This window comes from Panulirus ornatus, chromosome 16 (assembly GCF_036320965.1).
Source record: "Panulirus ornatus isolate Po-2019 chromosome 16, ASM3632096v1, whole genome shotgun sequence".
NCBI classification, from domain to species: Eukaryota; Metazoa; Arthropoda; class Malacostraca; order Decapoda; family Palinuridae; genus Panulirus; species Panulirus ornatus.
In genome coordinates this window covers 13,244,797-13,266,484 of record NC_092239.1, presented here as the reverse complement: position 1 = coordinate 13,266,484, position 21,688 = coordinate 13,244,797, and the positions used below count along the sequence as shown (strand labels likewise).

Genomic DNA, 21,688 nt, shown 5'->3' with positions numbered 1-21,688 from the left:
GTTCTCTGACTCTATGTGGCCAAGTTCTCTGACTCTATGTGGCCAGGTTCTCTGACTCTATGTGGCAAGTTCTCTGACTCTATGTGGCCAGGTTCTCTGACTCTATGTGGCCAGGTTCTCTGACTCTATGTGGCCAGGTTCTCTGACTCTATGTGGCAAGTTCTCTGACTCTATGTGGCCAAGTTCTCTGACTCTATGTGGCCAAGTTCTCTGACTCTATGTGGCAGGTTCTCTGACTCTATGTGGCCAGGTTCTCTGACTCTATGTGGCCAGGTTCTCTGACTCTATGTGGCCAAGTTCTCTGACTCTATGTGGCCAAGTTCTCTGACTCTATGTGGCCAGGTACTCTGATCGCTATGTGGCCAGGTTCTCTGACTCTATGTGGCCAAGTTCTCTGACTCTATGTGGCAAGTTCTCTGACTCTATGTGGCAAGTTCTCTGACTCTATGTGGCAGGTTCTCTGACTCTATGTGGCCAGGTTCTCTGACTCTATGTGGCCAGGTTCTCTGACTCTATGTGGCAAGTTCTCTGACTCTATGTGGCCAAGTTCTCTGACTCTATGTGGCAAGTTCTCTGACTCTATGTGGCCAGGTACTCTGACTCACTAAGTGACCAGGTTCTTTGACTCTATGTGGCAAGTTCTCTGACTCTATGTGGCAAGTTCTCTGACTCTATGTGGCCAGGTTCTCTGACTCTATGTGGCCAGGTTCTCTGACTCTATGTGGCCAAGTTCTCTGACTCTATGTGGCCAAGTTCTCTGACTCTATGTGGCCAGGTTCTCTGACTCTATGTGGCAAGTTCTCTGACTCTATGTGGCCAAGTTCTCTGACTCTATGTGGCCAAGTTCTCTGACTCTATGTGGCAAGTTCTCTGACTCTATGTGGCAAGTTCTCTGACTCTATGTGGCAAGTTCTCTGACTCTATGTGGCCAGGTTCTCTGACTCTATGTGGCAAGTTCTCTGACTCTATGTGGCAAGTTCTCTGACTCTATGTGGCAAGTTCTCTGACTCTATGTGGCCAGGTTCTCTGACTCTATGTGGCCAGGTTCTCTGACTCTATGTGGCAAGTTCTCTGACTCTATGTGGCAAGTTCTCTGACTCTATGTGGCCAGGTTCTCTGACTCTATGTGGCAAGTTCTCTGACTCTATGTGGCCAAGTTCAGCTTCTCTTTAACCTGCCTGAGTAACATTTACCAGACGGATGGCTGTTCCTGCCCAGTGATATGTTAAGTCTACAAAACCATGACCTCAGAAGTTAGAAAAAAAATTCGGTTTTTACCAAATAATAATGCATTACTCGACCATCTACCTCTCTCCATGTTTATAAACCCAATCTTGTGTATCAGTAAGATAGCAGAAGACCATTTTGGAAACACCAAAGCTTATTTCTCTCTTCCATCTCTTGGAGTGACAGACAGCCAATGTTCAGACACCAGATGGTGAAGGTAGGCCCATCGCTAAATCATGATATACCCTATATATACATACTTATACTCCCCTCTCTTGGCACAGGAAGCTCTGTATCAATGACTTTCAACACTTTTTCACTAACGGCTCCCTAAAGTCATATGCATTATTTTGTGACAGCCCCATTCAATATAATTCAACATAACTGTCCACATGAAAATGATTTTTCTTAGTTTTTTTCCTCTTTATTCATCTAATTCTTCCATGTTGTGAGAAATTTCGTTTCTTTTGCTCTCATATTTCCACCTTCTGTCTCTTCGTCTTCACTATTATTACCTTCGTGTTTTCATCTCTTCATGATAAGCTTATCCATAATGAATTTTAGGTAAGTTGATGTTTATACTTCTAGTATCAGTTAATAATGATAAAGAAAAAAGCCGCATGACTTTTAGCAGAGAAATTAACACATCAACTGACAAAAATCAGTCCGTACGTATTGGACGACCGCAACTATAAACGAAGAAACCACTGTAAAAAGAAAAACAAATACTGTCTTATTCCTTAGGATTTATGTATAGAACTAGAGGTATTAGATGGTATTACATAGTGTATATATAAATCTACAAGAATAAAGTGACGATCGCACAAAAAAAGAAGATAATTTCTGCTATAATGGCTAATTATACATGATTCATGACGCTAAGACGGTCTAACGCAGGGCAAAAGAGTCGACACTTTTGCTGCACCCTTGTTGAAAACACGGTCTATGTTCTTGAAACAATCCAGGAGAACCATGGAAAATCTCTAAAATGTACGTATACTAAGATGAACTGCCCAGACATCGAGAGGACATCAATGCATTAGGAAAATGCATAATATGGCGGGTATGATTTGACTTCGATGTGACCAGGGGAAGACTTACTATCGTTCCTCTTCTGTGCTCATAATACCACAAGATACTTTTTGAATAAAAGGAACGAAGGACAGAGCTATATATTCCTTTCATTTATCTTTTGCGTCAATCATAAATGAATATGAGAAGGAACGCTGAACTTGGGCTTTATTTAGTGCAATGGTGAACTGTTTAAGGTGACAGGGACTGTCAAACATGATGGTGAGGCTGAGCATGATGGTGAGGTTGAGAAAGATAGTGAAGTTGAGTGTGATGGTGAAGTTGAGTATGATGGTGAAGTTGTTCATCATGGTGAAACTGAAACCTACTGAATGTAGATTGTGGAATAACTTACGAATAAGAGTAGTTGGGTTAGAATACGTACTTACGACAAATATAAAGAATACAAAGACTAGATTATCTTTGCGTTAGTACTAACACTGTTGGCACACCATCGTTGAGCACGAACTAAACAATTTTGATATCAAATGCATCATTTTGTGATCCACATAACCATCTCATTAACGCTAACGCATCACTGTAATCAAACTGCAACAAATGTTTATAGTTTAACTGCTTTTGAAGCCAATGACTTTCTTATCTACATAAACGACGATTAAGGAAAAAATGAAATTTATAGTTACCCATAACATCATATTCTACAAAGAAATAAGAATTTGAAGAAAATGTAATTACTGGGATAACAACACTAAATTGCATTCGCTTCGTAAAACCATTATCCTATGCAATATATTACGTTTCTTGCTATCATAAGATAATTAGTAAAAAATAGCGAAAAGTATGATACTTTACTAGTTAGTCTAGACGAGAGCCCGTGCTTAGTCTTAGCGAATCTTAAAACACACACACACACACACACACACACACACACACACACACACACACACAAACACACACACACACACACACAACTGAAGACACGCCATCAAACTGATCACATATAATTTTCTAAACAATTCAACACATTTTACACAATACTTACCTCAATCAAAATAGTCTAGTATACTCTGATTGCACACGAGCCGCCCTGTACCACTTCTTCAAACGCAGATTCCTGAAATATATTTCCTTTTAGCTAATAATCACTCTGTCTAAATGGAAGATAATGACTATGGGATTGAGTAAAAGGCCTCAGAGTGATTATTACCTAAAAGGAAATATATTTCAGGAATCTGCGTTTGAAGAAGTGGTACCCCGAACACATACATCTGCATATATGGGTAGTGGCATCTCAAGCACACACATCCGACTTGTGCCATTAATGACACCCCAAGAGCACACATCTAACGTTTGCCAATGAGGCAGTTAAAACTGGGTAATTAACAAAAGTGCACAGCTTAATCACCCTTCAAGTCATGGTTCTTGAATAAGTATACACATAGCATGACAGTTGCAAAGAAAATGGTACATACAGATTTTGCTGTTACCCATAATTTAACGTTTTCTTTCATATGAATTTGGTAACAAAGAAAACAAAATTTTCTGGCTAGCTTAGATATATTATATCTTCGTCGCAAACCCACTATACCATTTGACACAGACAAAAACAATGATTGGCAACGACTGAATCAGATTACAGGAGGACTCGCACAAACTCTAAAGTGTATCAGAAAACTGAAGCTCTGTCCAAATGGAAGATAATGACTATGGGATAGAGTAAAAGGCCTCGGAGTGATTATTACCCGAAAGGAAATATATTTCAGGAATCTGTGTTTGAAGGAGACCTGTGGGTCGATAATGAGCATAACTTGTCACCATAGCTACAGATCGAAACTGTTAAAAAGGCGAACTGTCCGCTGATAAATTCTTGAACTGCGTTCAAGAACATGGATAAAGATGTGTTAAGTAAACTATTCACAATGCACGTTGAAACCAAAAACTGAATTATTCCTAGCAAGACTGGTCACTGAGCCTAGGGAAGCACAGAGATATGATTGAGAGGGTATAGAGGAGAGCCACCTGGTAATGGGTTTAAGGTGAATGAGCGACAATAAAACGGCTAAGGGCTGTCCACCATAGGAACAGAGAGAGAGAGAGAGAGAGAGAGAGAGAGAGAGAGAGAGAGAGAGAGAGAGAGAGAGAGAGAGAGAGAGAGTACCTGATAACAGGCTTCAGGTTTCTAGATCAGCTGAACGATCTCAGCGCTGAACAGTCTTCTTCAGGAGTTGCAGCACCAGAGTTTGACCAGGGGCCATGATATGAAGCCGAGCAAGAAGATAGCCAGGGAGGATGTTAAGCTGTACTGGCTTGGTGTCGAGGGCGATGCATGGTTGAAATATCCTAACCAAGGCGACGATGATGGACGCCAGCAGTTTACATAGGTTTGGGTATGCTCGCCAAATACAACAGTGGTAGTGGTGGTAGGTTGGGGAGTGTTGTGGTGGTAGGTTGGGGAGTGTTGTGGTAGTAGGTTGAGTGGTGGTACGTGGGCAAATTAGCCTCGTCTCCAACAATGGCTATACCCCCTCGTACCTCACTGGGCTCCAGCACCCTCTAAGGGTGTCCGGTCCACCAAGCACTTCGGTGTCAGTGTGGATGGTGAATTACGACGTGAGGAACAGATCAACACTAACTTCAAAATCTCCCAGTTATTGTCTCTAAGTTCTTCGTCAGTTTACAAGACACATGGACCCTCTGTGCATGACCTAATCATCACCACTCATTCTTTCCAAACACACCTACGCCTCCTCCCGCCTGGCCTTCCTCCACGTCCATCCCACAAGAGATAAAGCTACTGAAAAAGGACATGGAAGAACCTCGGTTCCTCATAACACCAGCTCATCCTTATAGTTCGGGTAGAAGTTACCTTAATGCACCACTCTCTTCATCGTCACCTCCTGATACCTGAGATCCCTCGTCCCCTTGTTGCAGTGTAGCACCACAACCGCATCGATCTCAGACCGCTACATGAACAGCCCCATCCCAACCATTGTGAACATCATCAATAATCAGTAGACTGCCACCCTAGTGTTTGCGTAAACACCGTTTGTGTACCATCGTCCGCTTTTATAGCCCCACTATCTTCTATATTACCTGTGTGTTTTTTGTTTGTATATTTCAAAGTCATTCAGCTCCATCTCATCAAACTCTTAATCGCATTACTTTTAACATTATCATCAGTGTTACTATCATTATTATCATGATCTTTACTACTGCTACTGTCAACTCATTGTTACTATCGTATCTTCGGTGTCTGAGCATCGTATCTTTAATTAAGGCTTCAATAAAAGATCATGACAGTTTAACGTTGGCTGGCCTGTTTATCGTCTAAATTTAGCGATTAAGAAATCCGATGTGTTGTGAAACGATCAGAAAATACAAATCGACGAACCCCGAAACGCAACAGTAGAGAACAATGGCCTTGTTTTTAATGGACATGATGATGCTACTCCGAGCTTCATTCCGCTGTGGATACTCATCTCATTTGGTAAATGTGAATGTGTACGGCTTATCTTACAGTAACCCCCATGTTTTTCATTTTCTAGGCTTGATCTTTGGGGGTTTTAAAGCTCTCATCGTCTTTTCCGAACAGACCTTAAGCTAATGCTTTTAGTTATAATCTTCTTACTCCTCTCTCTCTCTCTCTCTCTCTCTCTCTCTCTCTCTCTCTCTCTCTCTCTCTCTTTCTCTGAAGAACCACAAGCGTCCCAGTCTCGCAGGCTACGAGCTCCAGGACTTCGCTCGCTCGTAGAAATAAACGAGAGATCTTAAAATGTAACTCTTGCATGGGCTTGTGTATCATCATGGGGTCTCTCTCTCTCTCTCTCTCTCTCTCGCTTTTATTTCTTCTGTCTCTTCGTTCGTCGGTTTGCTCTTCTTTCTACTGTGGCGAGTGCTACGCGCTCCAGCCCCGCCTACAATGCACACACACACACACACACAAAAGAAGAACACCTTCTCTTAGGCGCTCGTGGTGAGGGCCAACCACTCCCTCTCTATGGTATAAGAAGCGCCCCCCTGCCAGCGTCTGTCTCTCTCTGTCTCTCTCTCTCCCATCACCTTCTCCTGCATCATGTACCTGATGATGTAGTATTGAAGGAACGCTCGTGTCGTGTGACCACGTCAGCGGCCAGCACGTCATGAGGACAAGACACTACAAGGCAACAACACGTACCCGAGGCATTAATAATGGTAAAACACGTGTAGAGAGGGTCTCCCGAGGCGCCACGTGCCCGTCACTCACCCGAGTGACGGGCACGTGGCTGCCACGCCCTCCTCCCCTCCTCTCCCTCCCATGCTGCTGCCCTCCGACGACCACCCTCATTCACTCTCTCTCTCTCTCTCTCTCTCTCTCTCTCTCTCTCTCTCTCTCTCTCTCTCTCTCTCTCTCAATCTCTCTTCACCCTCTTGTTTCTCATTGCTGGCGAGAGAGAGAGAGAGAGAGAGAGAGAGAGAGAGAGAGAGAGAGAGAGAGAGAGAGAAATCGAGAACTGTGCGTCCGCTTCACCGCATCGCCCTCGTCTCTGGCAGCAGGACTTGCCATGCACGGTTGAGACATGGCGTCATGCAGAGTCAGGCACCGTGGAGGGCGGCACCACATACCAGTCTTCAGCCAGGTCTCGTGGAGTCGCATGACGACTACAGAGACGTAAAAAAAAAAAAAAAGAAAAGAAATAAGCGTTCAGGATAGACCACCTCATTTGGACCTTGGGGTCTATGTATGTGGTCTGTGTATTTATGCAATCCATCTAAAAATGTTGCATATCCAGCCTCTTTCTTCCAAATTTACTTTCTCCCATCGAAGAATATATTTGCCTTGCCGATGCTGATGTTGACAACATCAATATGCAAATCACTCCATTGTGAAAATGCGGCAGAGGATAAACTCCTTTGCCTCATTCGAAGTAAAAACCTTCTGCCACTAGTGAACTCAAGACAAACCTTGCCTTAAGTAGCTGCCTAGATCATGAATATCAAAATCTTCGACAATCTGCAATACCTGTATCAAATCACCCCCTTAAAGACCTTCTTTTCCAAGCGATATAAGGTTAAGCCATGCACCGAACTACAACACCATGCAGACCACGTATGGGTAACTCCAGCTTGTAATCTTTGATGCGGTACATATCGGACGCTTTCGGGAAAATCTTAAGCCGCTTAACTTTCATCATATACATGTTCATCGTAACGCAATGAAATCAAGAAAAATTAAGACACGAACGATTTCGTCGAAAAAATGATTTCTTAGTCTCTGTATTACCGTCCGCCAATGTTTCTCTCTCTCTCTCTCTCTCTCTCTCTCTCCCTCTCTCTCTCTCTCTCTCTCTCTCTCACTCTCTCTCTCTCTCTCTCTCTCTCTCTCTCTCTCTCTCTCTCATTAGGTTTGCCTCTTCCTTGTGTATCAACTGCCCTGCTCAAAGTCGTCTAACTCATTCTTCTATCTTCCCTGACGATATGATCATTACACGAAAGTGCACTTGGGAACTTGTGTTTCATTTTCCCTGTGGTTATCAGCAAATATATATATATATATATATATATATATATATATATATATATATATATATATATATATATATATACAGTGAGGGTCAATAAGGTGGAGACAATAGGTTGTGGAGAGACAGAAGGGACCAGGACATTACGGGGGATCACATAGCCAGTGTGACAATGGCTGCTCCCCGGCCGTGTGATGGCAGTGGCCGCGGCCCATGGCTCCTGTTTGCCATCCGCCAACCCTACGGATATTTGCCGACGAGAGCTTCCGTTCTTGTCAGTCGCTGTACAATTGATCCCCCGTGCAGACGTAAGGCCCCCGACCTTCACGCCAGGGGCGCCCTAGTCTTAACTGGGGTTGGGGGGTGTGCCGGTGGTAGAGGGGTGGCTAATATATGACCCACCAGAGGGTGGTAGGGGTGAGGATATATATATGTGTGGGTGGTAGGGGGTAAGATATGGTGGGAGATGGGGGTTGCAGGGTCCACGCTGAGAAGACGTGATGGCCAGTGTGCAGGGAGGTAATGGAGGAGTGGAGGTACCATGGTCAGTTGGGGGTGTAAAAGGGGGTAACTCAGGAAGAGGGTAGCATGACCTGGTAGTGTGTGATGAGGAAGGGGTAGTGCATGACCAGCGTTGTGGGGAAAGGGGTATCATGACCAGCTGTGGGGTGGAGGTAAGACAGAGAGGGTAACGAAAAGGGGTTATAAGAGATACTATCACACACACCCATACATTTACATATGCAAATTTGCAACTGACGCGAAATATATGACCCAGAGTTGGGATGTGATGAGCGTCCTTTGCAGAAAGAGTTTAATTCCTAAATACGAATCATTGTATAGAAACCATACCACCTGGACACTTGATATGTTGTGGAATGACATGTGACAGCTGTAATGGCATGAGACAGGTGGAATGACATGTGACAGCTGTAATGGCGTGTGACAGGTGGAATGACATGTGACAGCTGTAATGGCATGAGACAGGTGGAATGACATGTGACAGCTGTAATGGCATGAGACAGGTGGAATGACATGTGACAGCTGTAATGGCATGTGAAAGGTGGAATGACATGTGACAAATTGTATAACATGTGACAGTTGGAAATCAATACTTCTTACAATAACAATTAATAGCAGCCAGTTACGTAACAGCTTCGTCACAAACGTGACCTGTAATTCTCTGATTAAGGAGAGAAAAAGCTTCTTTTCTTTATATATACAGTAGGCTGTACCCACGACGGTAACTGTAATGTATAGTTGTAAAGCTTCTCTTGAGTTCCCATGATTGAAGTGGTTGGCCTCTTCGGGAATCAATGAGGCCACTGGATCAAGTCGAGAATGGTGAGGGTATGTAAATAACCATTACTTAAGAACTAATCAGACCGACGAACCAGAGATTAGCCGTCTGCATGCCCTCCCATCAAGGGTAGAGGTCGATCCATCATCAACATGTTGGATGGATAAGTTTTGGGGAATCTGCAGGGGTGCAGGGTGTGGGAAAGGGAGGGATAACACTGGCTCCTGAGATACACCGTAGGGGGAAGGAGAGGTCACATAGTCCAGCTGGGGTGCAGGGTGGGGAAGAGAGGGGGGTAATATGGTCTCCTGGGTGCTCTGGGTGTGGTAACTTTGCTCACTGGGGTGTAGGGTGTGGCAGGGAGGAAAATCGTGGCCAGGTGGGGGTGCAGGGCTGGGGTGAGTTAGGGGTACACATGACCTTCAGGAGTAGAGTGAGGGGGTACAAGGGAGAGCCAGATAACACAAGACCTGATGGTCCGTAACGAGAATATCTCCTGGAGGTTAGGCAACAGAGACCCAACTTCCTAATCTATATAGACGAAGACCAGATAGCAAAGCTGAAGGCTCCTCCTCACCCACCACTCCCAGCGGCACAGCAGCACGCAGGAAAACAGCTCAAAAGGAACACCATGTTATATGGAGAGAGTATACTGACTAAGGAATTCTATAGTAAAGGATTATGGGAAACACAAAGCAATCTCGGACGCCAGGTAGGGTGTATTTCAGCCACTAATCTCTAAAGCCAAAAAAGGTGTTGAAATAAATGAAAATTATATTTTCATTTTCAAGAAGGCTTATTTTCAATAACTGATATGATATGATTACATCTTTAGTAGTAATTCAAGTAACATGAGCCGTTGGAGGTCAAAAAGGCAGTTGTGGTAGAGACTTTAGGGTTACGAAGGAGGTCACACGACCAGCTAAGGGTCAGGAGGAGGATAACATAGCCAGCTGGGGCGGAGACTGGGGGATCAGGAAGGGGGAAACATGACCAGCTGGGGGTTGAGGAAGGGACTGCCCTTGTTTACGGAAGGGAGTTGGGTAATCCAAGGGGGTCCTCAGCGTCGCCCCGCGCCCTCATCTCTTCTCCCTCTGAGGTTAAGGGAGGAGAGGTGGGGATACGCATCCTCTTCCACGGAAGACGATGTACCCGCGTCGTGCGCGACGGTACGTCTCGTCCATTCTCGACGTCAAAAGACGCCGAACCTAATTAGATCGAGTGGTTTATTTCCTGACGTGACCCTTAAAGGTCAGGTCAGAGTCTAGTCATCGTACGGTCATTCTTAGGTTAAAGGTCAGAATATTGTAAGGAAGAGTCGTACCGTCGTGTTCTAGGGCTGTACCGTCGTGTTCTAAGGTCGTACAGTCGTGCTCTAGGGCTGTACCGTCGTGCTCTAGGATCGTACCGTCGTGCTTTAGGGTCGTACCGTCGTGCTCTAGGGCTGTACCGTCGTGCTCTAGGATCGTACCTACGTGCCCTAGGGTCGTACCGTCGTGCTCTAGGGCTGTACCGTCGTGCTCTAGGATCGTACCGTCGTGCTCTAGGGTCGTACCGTCGTGTTCTAGGGCTGTACCGTCGTGCTCTAGGGACGTACTGTCGTAGTCAAGACAGACTGATCTTTGGCTACTCTACTTTTCCCATCCACAGAATGTGTAGAGACCATTACAGGAGAACTATTAACCATCATCAGGTTATGGTCTGGTTATCACTGACAGACGCGTATACACCATTAACCTGAGACTTAACAGTTATTAACCTGAGACGTAACAGCCATTACAGTGGGACGTGGTCATTGCTCTAATTCGTGACAGCCATTAACCAGAGACGTAAGATTAACTTACCTGAGACGCTAAAGCCATTAACCTGAGACTATCGTTAACCTGACGTAACAACCGTGGACCTGACGCATGACAGCTTTTAACCTAAGACGTAAAAACCATTAATCTACGCAGTAACAACCATTAGCCTAATGACCATCAACCAATGACCTCACAACCACTGCCATATAGGGTAACAACCATCCATCATTACTTGACGTCATAGCCAGTTAGTTAGATGAGACATAAATGATGATACAAGCCACAGAACCCATTAACTATGGTAATATAACCCATTAAATATGAACATATGAACAATAACTTTGTTTAATGGTCTCTTAACCTTGAGATATTAGGCTGAAATAACTAGAAAAACTTAGTTAAAAGGTAAAAACCATAAACTTATTCACCATTAAAGGTGAGAATAAAACCCAGGGCTTCAGAATGGAACAAGAAAGACACAGCAGTTACTTCCTACCAGATGAAACGCCAATTTGGCTTCACGTCAGCAGTTCCTGTGCGTCACTAATTGCCTCTCCTACGACGACGGTCGGTAGGGCAGTTCCCGCTCGTTAACTCGTGCTTGACACCCCGAGGTCATTAAGCCATGGTGTAAACACGCCCCCGGGGTCACGGTCAGGTCAAGCGTCGTTACTCATGCAGTCATCACAAGAACCGTGTGTGTGTGTGTGTGTGTGTGTGTGTGTGTGTGTGTGAGCGCGCGTGCGCGTTTGGAAAAGGGGGGGGGGGGATTCACTGGCCACCGTGGCTCTTCAGCGAACCCTCTTGACCATCACGGTACGACCTCTTGAGTACAACGGTACGACCACTGCAAACGACGGTACGACCCATGACTACAGCGCTTACGATCCTTGAGCACGTCGGAGCGACCCATGAGGACGACGGAACGGCCCTTGACTATGAAGGTACGATCCTTGAGCACGTCAGAACGACCGCGGAACACGACGGAACGACACTTGAGAACGACTTCATCACCCTAAAGTACAACGGTATACCAACTTTAAGCGATGATAATCTAGATGACTGTGTTCGAAGGTGTTCGAAACGCTTGGGAAAACGTGAGGTTTTGAGGTTCGAAACTTTGGAACTCTGAATCACTTACGTTGAGTTTGTGGGGGTTCAAAGTCTTGTGGTCATGAGCAGTTCCTGGAATGAGCGCCAATCTTAAACAGCTGAAGATCGAATCTCCCCAGTTCCTTCGGGCGAATTTAAATCTATTAACGAGCAGAACTGGCAGTTCTGGGATGAATTTTGACCGTTTTTTTTCTTTTTTTTCTTTTTGGCAAATTTGAGGGACATGAGAATAGGAGAGATGTGAGAGCAGAGATTGAGTTCGTTTGAACGAGAGTTGTAGAGGTTTGTAGGTAGGGTTCGGTAAACATAATCCCATCTGAGCCACTACTCCACGACCTCGGTCTCTGGTCTTTCGTACTCGGGCCTTGAGTAAACCATGATGATGACGGAGGGAGAGAGAGAGAGAGAGAGAGAGAGAGAGAGAGAGAGAGAGAGAGAGAGAGAGAGAGAGAGAGAGAGAGAGAGAGTATGTGCAGCAACATCGGAGCGTCCCCCAAAAAAAAAGGAGACGCCAGCCAAGAGAATCAATGTGACGGAAGGCTTTTGACTCCACACGTTAACAGAGAGGTGGAGGATGAACCATCCCGGACGTGTGTGAGCAGTACTCAAAGGCGAATAATACCTTTCTCCCACCCCCAGGGGACACGAAATAACTGCTCGCAAGAATAGTAATTAGACACCTACACAACACAACCCAGGTTTTGGGATCTAAATTTTGTGATGTGTTATTTGGAGGATATAGTTATACCTAACGTGTTTATTTTTCTATAGGGTTGAATTTTGGTGGTCTGAAACTGAACAAAGGGAAATGGGTGACTTTGAAAGTGATATGGAGAGAAGTTCCATCTTAACAGTAATAGATTTAACTACTGTTTAGCTATTCGGAGATGTTGCACAGATACGAAATTAAAGGAAAAATTACCCATTCGGATACGAAATGGAAGGAAAAATATATTCAGCTCGAGAAAGAGAACGAGTATTAAAAGAAGAGGAAAGAGTGATTAAGTGTGTAAAGTGGGAACATCAGCATGAAAGTAAAGAGGGTTAGGAGTTAAAGGAGGAGATCATTTACAGAGGGAAGAAAGAGAGTAGGTGACAGGACAAATCCCAGACGAACACCAGTGCTGGGGGAAGTTGTTCCATCAACGACTTCTGCAACAGCAAGACCAAAAACGAAGCTGTGCATGAGGCAAAAGACAAACAAACAAGAAAAAGGCAGGAAGTTTAAAAAACAAACACCTATATATCCACACCATGTCAAATGCTTCGTAAATGTCAAGGTGCCACGACGAAAATCCCTAACAGAGGAGGACCAGAGGCGAGTCACATAAGATGGAAAATCACCAGGAGACCTAGCACTGTGCAGTCCGTATTGGTGATCAGGTTAAGGAGACTTTCAGGGACTTTGGAACAACAGAAGTGAGAGCAATGAGGCGATAGGTGGAGGGTCTAGTTTGAGCGGTCTCCTTTTTTTTTCAGGGATGGGCTGTACCAAGGCACGCTTCCAAGAGGAAGAAATAGTTTGGAACTTTAGACAGGCATAATTGGCGAGCAAGGATCGGAGCAAGTTAAGGGGGTACTTTACCATAGGACAGGAAGACGCATGCCATCTGAGTCATACATCTTGTCTACCTGGAGTTGGGAGTGTACCCAGGATACTACGTGAGGATTATATACAAGACGGCATAAGTTCGATAGGAAGAGACTGGGGTGGAGGATTAGAAAAATCCAAAATTTGAGTTAGAGGAAATTAAGTTACCAAAAACGAGCGTCTAATCAGTTGGAGAGTTAGATTGATCAGGTCGGGAGGGAAAAGGTAAGGTCGAGTTACGAAAGTTATTGGAAATACTTTTGGTATGACACGATCCTGAAGGTTCAAGTCAAAGGCCAGGCCTTCATACCCAAGGGTCGTATCGTAGTACGCAATGGTTGTACTGACGTGCTCAAGGGTTTAACTGTTCTTCTCAGGGGTTCAACTGCTCTTCTCAGGGGTTCTAGCGTCGTTCTCAAGGGCTGCACCATCGTCCTTGTGTTGACAGAAGTTCTACCGACATCTACAGATCCTCGAGATCAGGGTTCAGGATGCTGGTTACCTGAATGACGTCTTCATCTTGAAAATGGTCAAGAAAGAACCGTTCATGTAAGTCCCGCCGGCACACAGAGAGCACCGCGGAGCAGCAACGCCGCCGGCACACAGAGAGCACCACGGAGCAGCAGCGCCGCCGGCACACACAGAGCGCACCGCGGAGCAGCAACGCCGCCGGCACACAGAGCGCACCGCGGAGCAGCAACGCCGCCGGCACACAGAGAGCACCACGGAGCAGCAACGCCGCCGGCACACAGAGCGCACCGCGGAGCAGCATCGCCGTCGGCACACAAGAGCACACCGCGGAGCAGCAGCGCCGCCGGCACACACACAGCGCACCGCGGAGCAGCAGCGCCGCCGGCACACAGAGCACACCGCGGAGCAGAAGCGCCGCCGGCACACACAGAGTGCACCGCGGAGCAGCAGCGCCGTCGCCACCGCCGCCTTCTCGTCAAAGCCAGGCATCATCAAGTAGATATCGGCAGCGACAATCGATGAGTAAAACCGCCGACTCAGTCGTCGCACACGACAAGTTGGTCCCCACCAGGAGACAATAGCGGCTCCGTAGCCCAACAATGGCGATGATTGAACACCCGATTCTTCCTTAACTCCCGGAGGGTCTACCTTCCCTCCCTCCCAACCAACCCACCCACCCACCCACGCACACACAGAGGCCCGCCGGTGGCACTGGAGACCAGGTGATGCCTCTCCTGCCGGTGGCACTGGAGACCAAGTGATGCCTCTCCTGCCAGTGGTGCTGGAGACCAGATGATGCCTCTCCTGCCAGTGTTGCTGGAGACCAGATGATGCCTCTCCTGCCAGTGTTGCTGGAGACCAGGTGATGCCTCTCCTGCCAGTGGTGCTGGAGACCAGATGATGCCTCTCCTGCCGGTGTTGCTGGAGACCAGATGATGCCTCTCCTGCCAGTGTTGCTGGAGACCAGGTGATGCCTCTCCTGCCAGTGTTGCTGGAGACCAGATGATGCCTCTCCTGCCAGTGTTGCTGGAGACCAGATGATGCCTCTCCTGCCGGTGTTGCTGTACTTACTGTCCAAGAGACAGATAACTAGTCAAGCTAAAGTTCCTGTTGGACCCCGGTCACAAATGTGGGAAACCCCATCACACACTGGATGTACCCATCACACACGTGGTGTACCCCATCACACACTGGATGTACCCCAAAATACACGTGATGTACCCATCATACACGTAATGTACCCCATCACACACGTGCTGTACCCCATCACATACTGGATGTACCCCAAAACACACGTGGTGTACCCCATCACACACTGGATGTACCCCCAAAATACACGTGATGTACCCATCATACACGTAATGTACCCCATCACACACGTGCTGTACCCCATCACATACTGGATGTACCCATCACACGCGTGCTGTACCCCAACACACACGTGGTGTACCCCAACACACACGTGGTGTACCCCTTGACACCACGAATACACTACACTCCTTCACACGCGCACACACACACACACACACACACACACACACACACACACACACACACACACAAGATACACTCTCCTTTTGAAGACACCTGCCACAACTTCCGCATTCCGCCTTACACGTGCAAACTCCATCCACAGGTGTGAGTCCTCGCAGGTGTGAGCTGCCACTAAAGTGGCCTTCTCGTCTCACACGAAGAATCTCTATATATGACTTCAGATGAACTGATGTGATCTTATATGTAGCATCTTTCTTGAGTATATGTAGCCTGACCATGTAGCAGAGCAACTCCCGGACCAAGGGGGGGGGGGCCCGCCCCCCCCCCCCCCCCCCCCCCCACACACACACACACACACACACACACTAGGACCAACAGGCACAAACACACATAAGCATCACCTGTAGAATGATCTTGGGAAACGCTGTATACCACAACGTAGCAGACACACACACACACACACACACACACACACACATACACACACGCGCGCGCGCGCGTACACACACACACACACACACACACACACACACACACACCTGATCAGCACGCTACCCACACCCAGGTTCTTTGATTACCCACACCCACACACGTATCACGTGCATTCCCGTCATACGTGCAGGATTCTCGACGTGCGTTCAGTATTCCTCTTACGTACACACGTGCGTGCAGAATCATTCCTATGTGCCTTTAAGGCATCCCTACATGCACGTACGTGCTGTATTCCCCCACACTTACACATGTATAAGACTTTCACCCACTCCACCTCAGCGCACACGCACGTGCAGAGCCTTTCCGACTCTGCCCCTCCCGCACACTCACGTGCAGCGTGACCATTAAGAGAACAATTATAACGGGAGGTAAAACGGTTGGTAACGAGAATGTGAACAGTGGGGGTGTATGGGCTGGGGAAAAGTGGGGGTAATGGGTGGGAGATGGGCCACAGGAGTGGGGGCCCGGTGGGTGAGGAAGGTATGAGATGGCGGGCCCCAGTGGGTGGAGGTCAGAGATGGAGGGCTCCAGGGGGTGGGAGTTAGAGATGGCGGGCCCTAATGGGTGGAGGTCAGAGACTGAGGGCTCCAGTGGGTGGAGGAAAGAGGGGGGGGGGGCAGGTAGAGGGGCCCGACTGGTGGAAGAGAGGGCGGGCGGGGGTGGGGGAGGGCTGATAGAGGGAGCCCGATTGATAGAGGGAGGGACTGAAGTGGAGGGGCCCCCAGTGGGTCTGGGCCCCAGGTTACGGGCCCCCCGTGAGTGAGGTGGGGGTTCGGGGGGCGGTAGTTCCCAGTTAGAAGAGGTCTCCTGGTTGGTGGGGTGGGGTGGGTTGAGTGGGGTTGGGGGATTGAGGTGGGGGCGTGGGGGTTCTGTATTTGTGGAGGGTGTTGACGGAGGGCGTGGCTGATGTGCCCTGACAGGCGGGCTGGGCCGCCGCCTCGCTAATGGACCCACCCGCTGCACCCAGACGGGGAGAGGGGTGAGAGGTGCACACGAGAGAGAGATAGAGAGAGAGAGAGAGAGAGAGAGAGAGAGAGAGAGAGAGAGAGAGAGAGAGAGGAGAGGGGGGCGGCTGGCTGTAGGACTGGGGTGGGGTGTGTGTGTGTGTGTGTGTGTGTGTGAGAGTAGAATGTGTTACCGGGTTTACAACACACAGGGAGCTGCTCCGGGAGGGTGTTGTGTTGTAGTAACACCCTACACCACAACAGACGCCAGTTGTGACCCATGATCACCACCTGACCCGGGGTGATGGCAGTGGGTCCTCCTGCTGGTCTCAGGACCCACTGGTCTGAACTGCACCCAGGAGGAGATGGTGATCCACCTACACCTGCCAGTCGTACGATAATACTCTGAGACCTCATGACCTCGAAAACATAAGACAGGTGAGGTACGTCAATGGTCTCTGACGTGTACGAAGTCTAGGCTTCCCCGATGTGTGGCGTGTGTGATCACATGCACTGCCACTCCAGTGGACAAAGTAGCCCCTTGCATCTTCTCTCTCGCTATCTAACATTTTCGTAATAAAAAAAAATGTAGACTGGTACATAAAATCGTTTTTTTTTCCTATGAATACAGCAAACGGCGAAACGTTTGTGTTTTAATGGTCGTATAAAAGTTTTCATAACGTGAGAGCGATTTACCGAAATACTAAAGAAATTTAAAAAGTTTCTGATAGATTTTCAGCTATCATTGGGTATCTAGTGGTAGTTACTGGACTGTGGAACGACCTTTCCAGCTACACCACACATAATCTGGACAGACTGGCAGGTCTCACTTTTGAGGAACTGGTCGCCAGACTGAGGGACAGTCCACCAGCTTGAGGGACAGTCCACCAGCTTGAGGGACAGTCCACTAGTTTGAGAGACAGTCCACTAGCTTGAGGGACAGTCCACCAGCTTGAGGGACAGTCCACTAGTTTGAGAGACAGTCCACTAGCTTGAGGGACAGTCCACCAGCTTGAGGGACAGTCCACCAGCTTGAGGGACAGTCCACTAGTTTGAGGGACAGTCCACTAGCTTGAGGGGCAGTCCACCAGTTTGAGGGACAGTCCACTAGCTTGAGGGACAGTCCACTAGCTTGAGGGACAGTCCACCAGCTTGAGGGACAGTCCACCAGCTTGAGGGACAGTCCACTAGCTTGAGGGACAGTCCACTAGTTTGAGGGACAGTCCACTAGCTTGAGGGGCAGTCCACCAGTTTGAGGGACAGTCCACTAGCTTGAGGGACAGTCCACTAGCTTGAGGGACAGTCCACCAGCTTGAGGGACAGTCCACCAGCTTGAGAGACAGTCCACTAGTTTGAGGGACAGTCCACTAGCTTGAGGGGCAGTCCACCAGTTTGAGAGACAGTCCACTAGCTTGAGGGACAGTCCACCAGCTTGAGGGACAGTCCACCAGCTTGAGGGACAGTCCACTAGTTTGAGGGACAGTCCACTAGCTTGAGGGACAGTCCACCAGTTTGAGGGACAGTCCACTAGCTTGAGGGACAGTCCACTAGCTTGAGGGACAGTCCACTAGTTTGATAAGCCTGCTGTAAGGTGCGTTTTCAGGACTGGATAAAGACATTTATATACGAGTCTAAAACAGCGGCTTCAGAAGGTGCCCCTACCCCTATCACCTTCAGGCAGCCAGTGCCAGGCACCGTCAGGTAGCCAGTGCCAGGCACCGTCAGGTAGTCAGTGCCAGGCACCGTCAGGTTGCCAGTGCCAGGCACCATCAGGGAGTCAGTGCCAGGCACCGTCAGGTTGCCAGTGCCAGGCACCATCTGGCAGTCAGTGCCAAATACCGTCAGGCAGTCAGTACCAGTCACCGTCAGCTACCCAACGCCACGCATCGTCTGCGTCAAAATAACATAAACGTTGAGGATCAGACGGATCACAAAACCGTAGATATACATTTCCTCTACAACCGTCGAGGTGTCGCTACCAACACGTACAAATCATCTTCCTTGGAACTAAAATTTCCCCCGTTATAAAGTAATCCCAAGTCCTCACCTGCTCGTCCTTTTAGTCAACAAGTCTACGCTACTGGATGCTACTATTTCATTTTTCAATACTTCAGGAGCTCAGATTAAGAGGATTCCGATTCCCCTGACGAACTAAATGCCTGGGAAGACACTAAAAGGTTTCGTATACATAAAGCAATAGGATTCTGTGTCACGCGATCTTCGTTTGTTCGTCTATATCAACCCCAAAGAGGTGGGAGCTAAGTAAGAGTGTGGGGGTGATAAACACCTGCGTTCCCCTCACCCCTGTCTGAAAGCAGACAACTGATATGTGGAAGAGAAACAGACACGGGAGGTCTTTCAGACGCTTTAGAGATGGTCCTAGATTGACTGACAGACAGACAAACAGATAGACAGAGACAGAGAGACGGTCAGGGAGACAGACAAAGAGAGAGAGACACGCACACACACAGACAGAATCCATGTGACCCCAGTGACTCGTAGGAATGACGCTACTCTATGTTACACGTTGTTTTCTAACCCTCACGGTATTTTGTATAATACAGCGGCACAATATTGATTACAAAGAGGCTTTGGGCAGAGCTTACCGAGCAAAAAGATCTTCTTCTTTCCCGTCGCTCACTTGTAATGTTCAACACATCCGTATTGGATCCCAAACATTTGTGTTCTTTTTTTTTTTTTCTTTTTCTCTTCCATACCGAGGAAGAGAAATCTTTTGGTGCTAGACTCATCCCTCAGGTTGTACGTCCAGAGTCTGCCTGTTGCTCCAACTTGTCAGTGTGGGCGTTGTGATGTTCGTGGTGCAGAGAGAGAGAGAGAGAGAGAGAGAGAGAGAGAGAGAGAGAGAGAGAGAGAGAGAGAGAGAGAGAGGGTAGACAGACGAGCAGGACAACCCATTCTCATGTGAGAGTAGCCATCTACCCCTTCACAACTCATGACCCTCACAACTCATGGGGAGAGATAGTGTTCATTCGTACTGTTATGGTTTGACAGTCTGTTATCTGGCAACACCTGCAGATGGTGGATGATAAATATTAATTTCTCTAATCACTGAAAATCCGTCATTTCGTGATATCACCATAAACTCCAAAATGTTATGCAATCTTTCCCACAACACAGTAACCATTTTCGGTATTAAGGTGTATAGACAACATACGTTTTCCTTTCATGATTTTCACTGAAAATATCATCAAGATAAACAAGTGATCGAGAAAATATAAATGAATATGGCGCCAACGATCGATGAATATGTGAAAAAAAATTCGTATTAATCTCGTTAAGGACGACCATGATCAATAAGGTCCTATCGCTGCTTCTGTGCAGTCTTCGACCTCTCGTGTGGTGGGTCGTGTCATTAAACTTGTTTTCCTGAGCTGAAAGCACGCCAAAGTGATGAGTATATTTCCATCATGTATATATCACTGTGTCGTGAGAACACACTACGATTGAAGCACACGACACAGGAGTATGATCCACAACACGTCTTAAGTTTTCTGCATTTATCCAGAGGGGTCTCTCTCTCTCTCTCTCTCTCTCTCTCTCTCTCTCTCCACAGGTGATAGGTTCACTAGCTATCTTCCAGCAGGGGCCTTCTAAGGGTAGAACTCCCCACTGTCTCTACCGCACCTCCAGGCATTTCATGACCGTACATCTCCCCTCAGTGTCCTCCCTTCCTCACCATCTCCTGACGGAACATCTCCCCCACACAATCTCCTCCCACTAACTCCCAATCCTGTCACAAGTCTCCCTCTTCCACATTTCACTATTTCCCATTCCTTTTCGCTTCAGGATTATCTCATTCTTCTGTGCACATTCATCTTTATCTGTCATAACCATTCGCTCCTCATAGTCTATCTAAATCTATGTTACCCAGTATATTCGTGTCTATCTCTAAGCCTGTTATACCCTCATACGTGGCTCTCCTCTCTGTCTATCTGCTTTCAATCTCCCTCTTCCTCTCTCTATCTATTCCAGTTTCTGCCTCGTCAGCTTCAATATGAGGTCGTCAGCCCCGGGACCCACAGACATTTTCGATTTCGAGGGCAGGAGCTGGTCCGCTGGCAACCTGCCGGCACGTGTCGACCAACCCAACCCACCTCCCCACCCAGCCGCTCACACCGTCCCTGGTATTTCCATATAGACCCACCTTGCGTCGTCCTTACGTTGCTCGCAAGGGCGTACCAACGTACGAATGGAAATCCAGTCTCCTTAGCGGTTATGAAAAGACTCTCTCTCTCTCTCTCGGAGGCGGAGAGAGAGAGAGAGAGAGAGAGAGAGAGAGAGAGAGAGAGAGAGAGAGAGAGAGAGAGAGAGAGAGAGAGAGAGAGAGAGGAGGTGGGGGGGAGAAAAAAAAAATAACAAAGAAAACGAGAGTCGACTGTACAGAAATCCCCGTGATGCGCAAAGCCACAGCTCCCGGGGGAAATTCGCCTTTCTATCAGAGATGCGGAAGGCTTTGTTTTCGGGCGGCCCTGCGCTGTATATCACTGAATGAAGACGGGAACATTTGAATAGACATGTCAATTGAAGGGTCACGTGAGAAGGGCGTAAGAGCGAGCACGGGGCCCCGCGACTTGGACCTCTGCGGAGGGTGGGCAGTAGAGCCCACATACTCTCGCTCTGCCCGGGATTCTTAATTTTGGCCGTGACGTCCACGTATTTATATCACTTTTACAGATGAATATACATCAGAAATGAACTCCCGC

The 21,688-nt window shown here is 47.5% G+C and overlaps 1 protein-coding gene across 1 annotated transcript in view; it reads left to right on the top strand.

Annotated features, from left to right (window-relative positions):
* The window catches only part of LOC139753901 (gamma-aminobutyric acid receptor subunit pi-like), a 44,772-nt gene extending 42,142 nt beyond the window's left edge, over positions 1-2,630 (top strand). Inside the window, exon 10 of the mRNA XM_071670858.1 lies at positions 2,496-2,630. Within this exon, the coding sequence (XP_071526959.1) occupies positions 2,496-2,630 (135 nt within the window). The remainder of the gene's footprint in view (positions 1-2,495) is intronic.
* The last annotated feature ends 19,058 nt before the right edge of the window (positions 2,631-21,688 follow it).